General features: G+C 41.4%; 1 protein-coding gene across 1 annotated transcript in view; it reads right to left on the bottom strand.

Annotated features, from left to right (window-relative positions):
• Nucleotides 1–7,133: 7,133 nt before the first annotated feature.
• Nucleotides 7,134–13,859, bottom strand: part of LOC136657093 (basic helix-loop-helix ARNT-like protein 2) — a 10,079-nt gene continuing 3,353 nt past the window's right edge. The window contains exons 3-5 of the mRNA XM_066633699.1: nucleotides 13,701–13,791; nucleotides 12,972–13,080; nucleotides 7,134–10,411 (exon numbers count right to left, since the gene is read on the bottom strand). Of these exons, the coding sequence (XP_066489796.1) occupies nucleotides 10,278–10,411; nucleotides 12,972–13,080; nucleotides 13,701–13,791 (334 nt within the window). The 3' untranslated portion in view covers nucleotides 7,134–10,277. The remainder of the gene's footprint in view (nucleotides 10,412–12,971; nucleotides 13,081–13,700; nucleotides 13,792–13,859) is intronic.

The raw sequence follows: 13,859 nt of genomic DNA, 5'->3' as shown, positions 1-13,859 counted from the left end.
GTCCAAAAACTAATGGTGTGCCTTGACAATTTTAGTACCCTGTCAGTGTGCCATGAGACGAAAAAGGTTGACAATCACTGCGTCAGAGCCTGACCTCTCTCATATTTATTCTCAGACAGCTTTCATTCACCTTGGTTGAAGGAACAGTGTCACTCTTAGGTAATCTATCTGAAAAAGTAACTATGCCATTTGGTTTTTTTAGACACCTGCAAGATAATTCTGGAATCAATCCTCACTGATGTACGTTGTAACATCTCTCATTCAGTGGTATATTTAAGTCCATAGTCACTTTGATTTGGGGTTTATTTTCAACTGTTGTAGAGACTCTTAGCATAAGTAACTGAGATACTATAGTAGAGCTGAATTTTAAAACCTGAATATAAATAGGCAACTGATGCTAGTAGTTTAAACAGCAAAAGAAGCATGAATAAAGGGGGAGAAACCTCCTCCATGAGGTTTCTTATCTCCTCATGGTTCCTCTGCCTAGTACTTTTCTTCCAATATGCTTAGTGCAAGGGCCCCACTCTTGCTCTCTTCCCAGGCAGGGAGCTCTACACCAAGTGACAAGGGGAAGGACTCGTTTTCACCTGGCGCAGGTGGACAGAGGAACAGGAGATGGTGGTGTGGCTGACAGTTTGTGTTAGTAATTTGTTTATACTCTCCCCCTTGCATGGTCTAATCGCCTTTTCTCTGCTCACAGTTAGTAGGAATTCCTTCATCCTGGAGTCCCAGGTAACCAGACAAATGCCTTCTGAGCCCTCACTGTCTCTCCCAAGCGCTATGTGGCTTCTTCTGGGGAAAAAGGTCCCTGTCTCTTGGCTCTGCTAGGCTGATTTGGCAGACTCCCTCTCCTCCCCCTCTGTGCTTTCTGTCCCTACACTGCCTGTGGATTACAGGTGGTTTTCTGGTGGAAATTTATTGCAAATGCAGCTGGAGTAGCACAATAGCTTCTTGCTTTGTAGATCCCAGCAGGCCATCTGTACTACCAGGAGAGAATGCAGCAATTCCTGTTCAAGTGGGCACTTCTTTTGGAACAGCAGTCAGTCCCCAGCACACACGGTTTGTTCTCCAATTCATTTGCAAATCTTTGCACATGGTTATGCCCATAGGACATAGAAGGCAAAAAAAAAAAGTCATGATGTGTACATAAGAGCACCTGCTGTCTTGTCTAAAAGCAGCAAGGAATGTTTTTCACAGGTATCTGCCTTAGCACACACAGAGCATACCCCAGGAGAGAATGCAGCAATTCCTGTTCAAGTGGGTTCTTATGTGAGCACATCAGAGCTCTATAGGCTTAGCTGGCATCCTTCAGTCTATGGTGGGGAGGTGTATCTGGGTGGGAGGAAATGGCGGAATGAGGCTGGATTAGGCCCAGGTGTGGGCAGATCAGGCCAGCTGTACACAGTGATAAATAGCTAACGCAGACCCAAATAGCCCTATTGGGCAGGCTGGGGTGTTACTCAGTGTAAGGGGAAAATATCCACTTACCCCAATGAGACTTCCAACTCAGGGAAGTGCAGTCTGACCCTGGTCTGTCTCCCTGGCTATGGGCCTTCCTTCTTTGCCTCTTAGCCTCAGACTGTTGGCCAAGTGTCTCTTCAAACTGGGAAAGGCCATGCTGCACAGCCTGCCTCCAAGCGGGCCGCTCAGAGGCCAGGGTTTCCCACCTGTTGAGGTCCACTCCTAAGGCCTTCAGATCCCTCTTGCAGATGTCCTTGTATCGCAGCTGTGGTCTACCTGTAGGGCGCTTTCCTTGCACGAGTTCTCCATAGAGGAGATTCCTTTGGGATCCGGCCATCATCCATTCTCACAACATGCCCGAGCCAACGCAGGCGTCTGTGTTTCAGCAGTGAATACATGCTAGGGATTCCAGCACGTTCCAGGACTGTGTTGTTTGGAACTTTGTCCTGCCAGGTGATGCCGAGAATGCATCGGAGGCAGCGCATGTGGAAAGCGTTCAGTTTCCTCTCCTGTTGTGAGCGAAGAGTCCATGACTTGCTGCAGTACAGAAGTGTACTCAGGACGCAAGCTCTGTAGACCTGGATCTTGGTATGTTCTGTCAGCTTCTTGTTGGACCAGACTCTCTTTGTGAGTCTGGAAAACAGCTACTGGCAGACAACAGCATCAGGAATCCATAGTCCTTCAAACAGCATCAGGAATTCACTTTGTCCTGGCTGGATGCACTGACATTCTTTTTCTCTTGATATACATCTTGCAACTTAACCCAATTATCAACCCTCTTTTATCCCATTTTGGGTAGACTAGACCTGCCAAGTCTGACAGGCTGGTTTGAAATTAATAGACCTTCAAATTTCCCCCTGAAGCCAGGTGGGCAGAATGGACCAATAACTAGGTACATGTGAAATCCATCAGAGATCTAGAATGTTTTGGTCAAGACTATTGCTTCTCTGGCAACACCAGAAAGTCTTGGGACTTGGGTATACATCTGAGAAGGGAAATTTTACAAAGGAAATATGTAACCAAAGGGTTTGGACAGGTTGATTTCTAGCTTAGCTCCAGCGTACACAACAGTGCATCTAGCGGGAAAGGGGAGAGTTTTCTCAGGGGAGGTGATTGTTCATGACAATCCTTGGAGTACTTTTCATTTCTAACATCTATTTGCTCCAAACATTTTTAGGCCTCCTTTTAAATTTTTTTTTCATTATAACACAACTATGCACTTAACTGATCAGTCAATGTAATTCACCTGCAAGGCAGAAGTAACTGAACCTAACTGAAGAATCACAATTAACGGACAGCTCTTCTGCATATCTATTCTAAACAACAAAAATTCTCATTATAATTGGTGAAGATGAAAAAACCTAGTCTGTACTTATTAAGGCCAGTTCTACCATGAGAGGCAGCTGCCTCGTATCAGATTTTAGACACTATTAAAGGATTGAAAATGGTCAAAAATTCATTAGTACTTTACACATTTTATTGGAACACCATTAAAGGGTCCACTTCAGGACAAAAAATGTCTTGGACAGCCTTGCTAATAAAAGAACATCAACTTTTAATTAGCTACCACTTAACTGACATTATAAGCAAATGCTATCCACAAATACTTGAGTGTCAATTTAAATCTCAACTTTTGGAGGATGTTTTTAAAAGGTCTATGGACTGTATTTGGTATGAATTGCAACAAGTGTTATTTTGTACTCTGCTGTCAAAGCAAACACGCTGTATCTGAAACAAAAATCAGACAAGCTACCCCAGTCCCAAAATATCTCAAGGACAAAGCCTTTTTAGAGTGAGCCAATTCTTTGGTGCCTTTTTCTAAAAACACTGGAAGAACTTCAACACTATATTTTGCTAGGGTGGAGCAGCAACTGGCATTGCCATATAGATCAACAAATACTAAATTTGGAAAGGACTTTCCTGTTACCTTGGTTTCATGCAGTTCTGACATCAACCTGAGAATAAGAAATGCTTCAAAGCAAGGAAATATGAAAACATCAGAGATCTGTTCCATCAACACCACAAATCTCTACCCAACACCCATGGAAATGTTTTGTCTAGAAGTGTTCTCTCAATAAATGTCTTCGCTCTTTGTCTTTCCGATGCACCTGGGAAATACAAATATTTCTGTGTCTCAGATTTCTGTTTCTCTCTGATCTGCCAACCATTCCTCAAAGTCTCTAGTCTTTTAAGAAGGATTTAGTTACGAGACAAGTAGATTTCCCCCATTACCACAGTATACTAATTTCCTGTGAGAAAGCAATATTATTCTGAATAAGTGAATAATAATTCTGGTATTAGAATTAGGCTAGGCAAGAAAGGGGGGGAAGTTTTCATTATTTTTTGTCAGTATTATAAAGCATATAACTTTTCAGTAATTTTAAGGGGGTTGTTCTGAAAGGGGGAGAAGCTGTTCAGCCAGAGTGAAGGCAGTGTTGATCTAGGAAATTGGCCTTTTTGCCCTCAGTAACATAGCAAAAAAGAAACTCCCCTACTTTAATTGAGGCTGCAATCCTTACCACACTTTCCTGAGAGTAAGCCCCACTGAATAAAATTGGACTTACTTCTGAGTAGACCATCTTAGGATTGTGCCCTGATTTATTCAAATGTTTTACATTTATCAGCAATGCAGTTAAAAAAAAAAAACTAATGAGAAGAAAAAGAAAAGGGAAGGAAGAGAGGCAGGAACTCAAAATACATAGTCTTGTCTGATTGGCTATATCAGTGGTTCTCACACATTTAGCACCGGGACTCACTTTTTAGAATGAGAATCTGTCAGGACCCACCGGAAGTGATGTCATGACCAGAAGTGACATAATCAAGCAGGAAAATATTTAGCTATCCTAGGCTGCAATCCTACCCACACTTACCCAGGAGTAAGTCCCATTTACTAGCATTGTTAAAAAAAAAATATAGTAGCCTGTTAAAAGTATAGGTCTGTAACATTTCCCCAAATGCACTCACATACAAGGGTAGCATCAAGTTTAGTATATTAAAAATAAAATATTGAAATGAATGGGGACTCACCTGAAATTGGCTTGGAACCCACCTAGTGGGTTCTGACCCACAGTTTGAGAAACACTGGGCTATATAAATCCCGATTTATGCGGGCTAGCCAAATGACTATTACTAGGGGGGAAAAAACCACAGAGAAAAAAAAAGTGCTTAAAAAAACACATTGGCAGGGAAAACATTGGCAGTCAAGAGGAAAGACACTGAAAAATTAAAAGTTAACGCATTCAGTTGTTCCTGCTGTATATATTCAGATGAATACCGTGTAAAATAAGCAATATTTAGACGTGTTCTTAAATGTGTGTCCTGTCCCTGTCCCCTGTCCCCCCCACAGATTTTGATGTTTTCTCTCAAGGCGGAAAAGTGTAGAAAGTGGTGTTATGTGTTCTTATTCAAAGGGTGCATTTTTATAAATGATAATTACAAATGCTTTAAAGTGTACTAGGTGGGTGATATGTGAGGTAAGGGAATGTTTGTTTCCTTACTTAGGAGTTGCATGGCCCTTAGGTCAGTGCTGGAAAGTTGGTTAGGATTGTACCCTGTATCCACGTACAGACTAACAACTGTACTGGGGGCACAGACATACCCACTTACAATTGAACATGTGAGCAACTCTCATAGAATGAAGCACAGAATGTTATGCTCCAATATAACTGAACTGACTTTGGGCCCAATCCTATCCAATATTCCAGTGTCAGTGCTGCTGTGCCAATGGGGTGTATACTGCATTGGGTGTATATTGGGTGTATACTGTGGTCGGGAGGCAGTCACAGAGGCCTCTTCAAGGTATGGGAACATTGGTCCCCTTACCTCAGGGCTGCATTGAGGTTGCACAGGTTCTGGAAAGTTGGATAGGATTGGGCCCTCAATCAGACCACACAGCAAGCCTTTTCACATCATGAAATACAGAATTGGCATCCATTTGCTGGGGGTCATGAGACAAAGTCCTGCACTGGGGGCCCTCAGCATCCCTTGATGTCACATTGGGTGCAACCATTGCAGCTTATTGGGTCTACTTGACTAGTGCCTCATTTAGGCGACCTACAACCTAATCCTGTCTCAATGCCCATGTGGCGATACAGCAGTGCTGGCACGGCTACCATTGTATCCTGCATTTTCCAGAGGATTTTCCACTGCTGAAGTCTCTTCAGGGTAAGGGGACACTGCAATTGCTGGCACAGGTGTATGTTGACCCGGGAAGGCAGATCAGGCCCAGGAAGGGAGATTAGGATTCAGCATGCACTGTCACAGCCAATCTAGCCTGCTTCCCAGGCCTGATCCACCCTCCTCTCCACCCTGTCACCACCTCATTCTGCCCACTCCTTCCCTATTCTGCCCACCCCATTCAACTCACTCCCTACCTCCCTCCTACCTTCTGAGCAGGCTTATCTGCTTCAGCGGGTCTCCATGGATCCACCAGCATGTAGGAGATTGCTCCCACTACCAGGCCTGCATTGGCGGATGCTCCTCTGTGACTGCCATAAAGCAGCCTCTGCTGGAGCAATGCTAGTTATGCAGCCAGGGGAGGGGGATAGGATTGGGCCGCTAGTGAAGTGTTCTTTTCTAAAAGCACGCATATTCTTAGATCCATTTTTATCTAAACATCCCAGAACAGAAGGTTACTCCTGGTTGTCCTCCAATTTCCAGGATATGCAAAACATAACAGGGAAGCATACATAGTCCTTGTCGACAAGAATTCTAAACAATATAAAACCAAACAATATTTTGCAAATGGTAAATTACTAGGCTGTAAATTTCTTCAAAACGTTGCCGTCAAAATTTGTTCTAAAGGAAATACATCGTTTCCCTTTCAATTCAAAGGATAGTTATATATAGTCATTCATTTCAGCTGACAGCTGTTTATGACACTTAATGTACCAACTTCCTAAATCTGAAGATAATTTATTTCCCTTGTTATAGTCATATGATAAATCTGAAGAGCCTGTCCACACATGTATTTTAGTACTGAACAGCAGGTCGGGTACCAAGACTCATTTATATTGCCAACACAACTGCTCAGGAGTAACTATCTCCTAATTCCAATCAATTTGTACCTCATTAATAAGAGGTAAATAAAATGTGCTATCTACCTTAGAAAACTGCTTATGTGCCATATTCTCTATCTTCCTGGATTATAATGGCATAGGTACAACATTTGTCTGCCTTCTTAAGTGTCCTCTGTGTAAAAGTACAGTGCATCTAAGCACGTAAATATACATTATTCTACTAAAATGTTTTCTCAGAAAGACAAAACAATATCCATTAATAATGGATAAGTGCAGATTATTATAAGCTTCTCTTTGCTAAGCAGCAAATTCTACAAACTCAAGGAAGACAACACTTTACAAGCAAAAGGGTAAGGACAAGACTGTTCAAGCTACAACACACACATGCCTTCAAAACAAATTGTGAACCTGAGTTGAAGATACAGGTGAAGCCTCTGCTGTTAAAAATGTTAAAACTGCTCTCACGTTCAACAATGTAAACATCAAGCACAGAGGCAGCCAACCACTTCTTGAGAGATCTGAAACTGTGTGAATCCACGTGTAAGATCTGTGTTGCAAGCAGAAATTATGTATAAATCAACCAAAAGAGCTACTGTATGTTTCATCAGAGATCACAAAACTTCAAACACGCACACAATGTACTTTTTCGTACAAAATAAATTTTAATTTTCCCTGCCCATTACTTAGCATAAATATTTTAAAAAAACACTGAATTCAAAGTAGAAATTGGTGAAGAGATCAGCAGAGAGAAACTAGAGATTAGCCTTTTCAAGTTGCTTTTCAAGTTGTAAAAACACCGAAAGGATTTAATATGAGCAAATAAACAGAGATACTCTACAAGCTGCTTATGGAAAACAGTGTTTTAACTGAGTAAAGCTAGTTCCGCAAAACTTTTGTCCCCAGCAGAGAAAAGTACAAACAGTCATATGAAAGTCCAATTCCCAGAGTAGCCATTTACTCAAGAGTTGGTAGCTAACAGGCATATACTTTTCCTGTCCCTGTCTCTTGAACCCTTCTCATGACATTGTTAAACACTCAACCAGCAAGTGCACAAGTAGGATAGTGGATGTTGTGTTTTCTAGCTTCTCTCTGCTAACTTTCCTGACAAATTAATAATGTAATTTTATCTTTCCATTTCAAATGTAGATAATGAACAAAGTATTACCTACAAGCTGACCAAGGACCCAAAATACCCATTGAATGCCAGGCAACCATTAAGCCATTACTGCCCAACATTGCATATAGGTAACAGGGATTAAATGTGTACACTTGTGGGCTGGGCAGAAATAGCGTAAGTCATTCTATGGCAACTGGGTTCCACAGGTTGCAATTCAATGGTTCCACAGCTTCAGTTTCAAACAGGTGTATCCCATTATTCTGTACTTCTGAAGAGCAATTAATTTTGCCAGGGAGCCACTTTGAGAAGGAACTGGGGAGAGATGGGCAAGGCCTCAATAGACAATTCCTTCAAATTTTCTGTTGCCAAGTCTTCTTGGTGAGGCAGATGTCACCAGTGGTGTAGCTGGAGGGGGGCTCCATACGGCTCCATTTTGCTCCCTCTGCCAGGAATGGCTCCGAAGGGGGGGCTGCTTGCCCGCCTCGCTGCCAGCCTGAGTGCTCCGCCCCCCTCCAGCTACGCCACTGGATGTCACAACAATCTTTTAGACTTCTGGTTTGGCAGCTGGGAGGCTGGATGCAGCCCAGAAACCTCCAATTACTGAGTCCTAGTCTACACTTTGAGCCATTTTCAGCTTTACTGCATAAGCCAATTTACAGATACTTGACACAAAATTACAAGATTTTGGTCTGTTTTTCTTTAAAAGGAAAAAGGAAATAATGCAGCAAGACTGGAAACAGTTATGACTGCTGAAAAAAGGCTGTCATTTTCTAAACACATAACAGTTCTAGGAGGATGACTTTTCTATATTTTCTCATATCTGAATTGCAACCACACAAGTGTTACAAACATAAATCAAAGCAGCCCATGTAAGAACCTTGTTGGGAGACGTATTATCTATTACTCTATAACAGAAGTAGTAAGACACCTAGTGGCTATTTAGAGTAACTAGCCTGCTTTTTGCTTTCCCTATGATAATTCCAGAAGAAAATTCTTCCAAGAATGCTTTCTAACCTTGTCAAATTTGTAGGTATATCAATGTACATTTGCAATGAATTTGTAATGTGAAGAAGGCAAATCACGTTTCTCTGAAATTAGTGTGTGTGCATGCTGACAGGAGACATAAGTAGCTTCATAAACTCTGCAAAGTACAGGCATGATCTTGCCTGTTATGGGTACATGTCATGTTGAATTTGTGGGTACATGCGATATATCTGCTAATTTCATAACTTTTAAAGAGATGCTTACATACACACAATCTTTCACATTAAACATACACATAGATTTAAGAATCTATCACATACACGTTTACACTGTAGCTAACCAGTTTTAGTGTTTGAATTTAGAGAAATGATTCACTATTGCCTATGTTTAAAACATATAGGTTGAAAGTAAATTTGAAAATTCACATTGGAAGTCCAGTGTTCAGGTTTCAGTGACTGTACTATAACCAGTATCTTACATTCTCAAAAGGACTCTCAAAGCCTTCCTCTTTTATGAACCAATATATGAAGGTGTACATCTATGGCACAATGTGTTAGTACATTAATGCATTCCATAAACATAGTATTTCCATACATTCACACATAATGGGTTACAACTATCCTGTATTGCAGAGATTTCAAAAAGTCAGGAACAGAAATACTAGCCTCCAAAAGTTGTAAGCACAGCTCCATATTCATCTTCAAGTCTTTTAAATATATTGCCTGTACTACTTCCTATGTAACAATTTAAAAGACACACACGTGATAAAGAGCCAATCCAGCATCTAATACTGATGTGTACATTTTGATACATGTGCATCTTAAGCAAAGATTATGATTTCACCAGAAATTAACACAAAGACTTATGGTCCAATTTTTCCTTAAATGATTTATTTTCCTCCAGATTTGCACTCCCCTAAATTTTAACTTTTGTATCAGTCCTATTTTGTTCCTCATGAGTTCCTGCTACATGACCAACAATAGCATAAACAGTATACACCATTTATATTAATGTTATTCCTCTTCTACTTCATTTTCTCACTGCTGCCAATCGTAGAAATTATGAAGTGTACCAAGTTCTATTTTAGCTCCTTTCTTACAGTAATTTTGGACTGGAGCAGTGGATTCTATTTCCTAAAATATGGTTGATGATTGTTCTACTTAATGAGCATCCACGGTCAACTTCTTGATCCCAATTCTGTAGTCAAAACGTAAAATAAAATCTACCACAAAGACTTACAAGAATCTTGTAAGACTTACAAAGTCTAGAGCTACTCAAGCACAGAATGTTTTTTTCTAAAGCAATACTAATAAATTAGGGACCCAACAAACAAAATGACAAATAAATAATAAACTTCAAAGATTAGAATGTTTCAGAACAAAAATTCTCATGGCTATTTATAGTATCTTTTCCTTAAAGATTTTTTTAGCAAAAATATAACCAAGATTTAAGCATCCAGTCAATATATTTATCAGTAACAAAATTGAGGTTCTCTGTCCTTAAAAAATATCACATCTTTTCAGCATATGCAGCCAAACCATTTCTTTATAAACAAGGCAGAAGTATTTTAAAAATATAGTTAATATAGAGATTGCAAATCTGAATTAAAGCCTTAAAAAGGTACCAATACAGTACTTGAGGATGTACAGTTCTTTTTGTGCATCAAAGAAGTTATGTTCCTTCTCAGTTGTATAAAACTAGAGAGTCCACTGCATGTCACTGAGCTCTGCTGGATCACCCAGGCCTCCTTCAGCTTCCAAGTAATTCATGAGAGCAGCCATGGCAGTGTCATTTTCACACACAGCATCAAAATCCAATTGAGCAGTATCACCTAAGAAACAAACCAGGAAATGCCACCACTTTATGTACCACAATAAAACCAACATCAGAATCCACAACTCTCCTTTTACTCTCAGAACAGGAAAACTATCAATTTCATTCTGAAAATCTAAAGGTGTTCTAAAAAATCAGAGATCCCATTACATTGGCATTAATACTACACTGACATTAAAGTTTACACCAACAAGCTTCCAAGTTGCTCAAACTAGGATAACTGAATTAAAGCAGATTTAAGCAACTGAGCACAAATCAAGACATTCCAGTTCATTTTTTAGTGAAATGCCAATAGCAACTAAGGACAGAATTTCAGACGAGCCAGTCAGTGAACTTTTGAGTTTTTAGGTGGCAATCTGATAGCCGTAATCTGATAGGAAGATTCCAGGTATAAACCCCATATTAGCCTTGGAAGTAGAAAGCAACTTGCTGCTTGTGGGCTGCCCACACTGCCACTGTGTTGGCAAAGAGATCAGACTGAGCACATGGAGAAATGCGGAGTGAGAGGCAATGAGGTGGCATGATCCAAAAAAAGTTTGGGATCCAAACAGGAGGTGGGAAGGGGAAAGAGAGACAATGCGAGGCAAAGGATTCCAGACCTTTGAAAAGTGGGCAGGGGGATGGAAAGGGAAGGGTTATCTCTGATTATCAGGAAGGAGTTGTGTGTGCGGGAGGGAGTGGGGTGGGGAGAAGAAGAGAGAGCTATGCCAATTGTCTGCTCATGTATGCGAGAAAGAGAGCTTAAATAAACCCCTTACTGTAGTGTTTCCCAAAATTTTTTGATCCACTGCTCGCTTGACCTGCGGCAGGCTCCCCATTATGTTATGTTACATGGCAGGCAGAAATCCACCAGGTGAAGCTTTACCCCCAATTTCACCTCTTCTGTGAATAACAGCTGTATCATTGAGTCTCTGATTTTGCCACACAGGTACAGAAGTCTGGGGTTGGGGGCAAATCCAGGGAAAAAAGGGCAAACTACACTCTCAACAGCCACAGGAAGGAGAACTCTGCCTGTTTAGTGGCCAGATCTTCTCTAGGTACTCTTTGCACTGAGGCAATCCTGAAGGTTTAGCAGGGGACACAAGCAAATGCTTATCAGCCAAGCCAGCTGTGGTGTCAATCCATTTGAGGAACTGCCTGGTGCTCAGGTCCCCGTGGTGGTTGACATGAGTAGGAAGGATGATCTGGAAATGTGCACTTGTGCACGAGCTCTGGGGGCCTTTTCTTCCCTCTACCGCGCCACCCTCTCACACATGCTCCCAGTCAGCACTCAAATGAACACAGATGCCTTTGCTCCAGTACATGCAGGTGAGTGGCACTTCAGCACTTGATGCTGTGGGGTGGATGTGTGCATGCATCTCACTATCTTGATGGCTGCAGAGCAGCAGGGAGGTAAGGGGAGAAAAGACGCACATGGCAGGTGTGCAAATAAGCAAAACAAGAATGCTCTGGAGCAGTGTTTCTCAACCAGTGGTACATGTACCACCAGTGGTCTTGAGGTGGTGTCTGGTGGTACTTGCAGGACTGCTGGACCCCTGCTGCCAGGCAGCAAGACCATGAGTGCGACACAACAAACAATGGTAGACTTGGCTAGGTGGGCAGAGCTCCAAAGCATGCTTTTCTGCACTCAAAAAAGCCCACCCTAAGCCTCTTACTGGTGTTTGCCATGTTGCATTTGGCCTCCCAACCCAGAAGTAACTGGCAATAATGTCATTGCAAGTTATATCTGGCAGTACTTCAAATGGGTGGACCATGTAAAGTGGTATGGTGGAGCACAAATGTTGAGAAATGCTACTCTGGAGGCATCTGTTATTTGAAAGCAATATACTTTCAGTCTCCTCCTTAGCACCATTCACTAGAACCTATTCTATAAAAGAAATAAGGGAAAGGGTACTGTTTAAGAGACACAGCGTCTCTTAAACACATTAAGTTCAAGGGGAAAGTGGGTTTTTCTTCTTAACAGGCAGTGCAGAAGCAGAGTAATCCAGAACTGAAGAGCCAATTGTCTGTTTTTGAAAGAGTGAGAGTGAAAACAGAACAAAGGAATTGATCCCCTGAACCAGATGACCCTAACCTAAATCTCAAGAAAGGGGGAGGGGCAGAATAATTGATCTCAGGCAGGGAAGGTTGTAAAAAAGTCCAGTCAGAAGTGGGGTGCGGCTGTCGAGCGGGGTGTCCCCTGACAAATGGCGATGGCCAGAATAACTTCCCCAAAACCCCAGCTCCAAATTAACTCTTTCTGTGTCTGAGTGGCTGCCCACCCGTTGGCTGGCTTGCTCTCACAGGCTTAAAGCAGCTACTTCTCCCACACCACTGCTGTCTTCTCTGGGCCCAAGGCACACCTGAGGCCCATCACAGCACACCAGTGTGCCACAGCACAGCAGTTGAAAACTGCTGATCTAGACTGACAAGAACATTCAGACTGCATTTCACAGATAACACTTCTTACACATTTTTAAAGTACCTGCCCTTGCAATCTCAAATTGACTGGAACCAACACTGTACAATTACTGTTTCAGAACCTGCAATATTTCAGTCACAAATAATAAATAGCTTACCAAGAAGAGGTTCGTTGCTGGGGAATGAAATGGAACCCTGATTTTGCCCTGAAGTTTCCATATTCTCCATCTCTGGAGAGCATAACTGAACCAGTTCTTTATTTGGCACCTGAGAACACATTAAAAAAGACCAAAAATGGTCAACATTCAATCATATTCCAGAACTCACAGGCATCAATATTTGTCATTAGGGGAATGCTCCATTAGCTAGTGGAGAGGGCTTGGTTTACAGCTAAGCAATAATCTGTAACTGACAAGGAATTCTACTTTTGCAATGCACTGCAAAATCAGTTTTGGTTTTATTCTGATTTAGAAGGTCACAATTTAAGACAGTTAGGTGCACTTAAACTGATTGAAATCAATGAAATGAAGCTCAATTAATTCTCAACTGGATTGTGGTCTAAGGGTATGATGAAAGCCTCTAGTTATTCACAGTTAATGGCTGTGTTAATTTGAATATATGCTTTGTGTCACATAACTTTATATTAACATGCCCCCAGGAAGCACTGTACAACAGAATGACTTTCATGCTAATCCGTTTCCAAAATTCATACAAGCTCTCAGGTTCTACATGGTAATTCAGCAGCGGTACAGTTAAGTACAGAAATATTAATATGGAGAACCTAGGTTTTCATATACAATGCTAGGCAGCAGAAAGGTAGATCAAATCAACTTACTAGAAGATACAGGGAGACTGTTCTTCAAGGCCAATGACCTAAGGATACTTACATTACTGCAGTTTACTGTTAAAACTGGAGAAGAAGATTTCCTCATAAGATCTGATGGGCTTAATTCACCAAGAGGTGGAGATGTATGCAACCTGCATAGAACAAAAGGCGATATTTAGATACCACAAAGTCTTTAATAAAAATAAAAATTCATAATCTA

This window comes from Tiliqua scincoides, chromosome 7 (assembly GCF_035046505.1).
Source record: "Tiliqua scincoides isolate rTilSci1 chromosome 7, rTilSci1.hap2, whole genome shotgun sequence".
In the NCBI taxonomy this organism is placed as follows: domain Eukaryota; kingdom Metazoa; phylum Chordata; class Lepidosauria; order Squamata; family Scincidae; genus Tiliqua; species Tiliqua scincoides.
The sequence above is the reverse complement of the archived record's forward strand: the minus strand, read 5'-3'. Positions and strand labels throughout refer to the sequence as shown.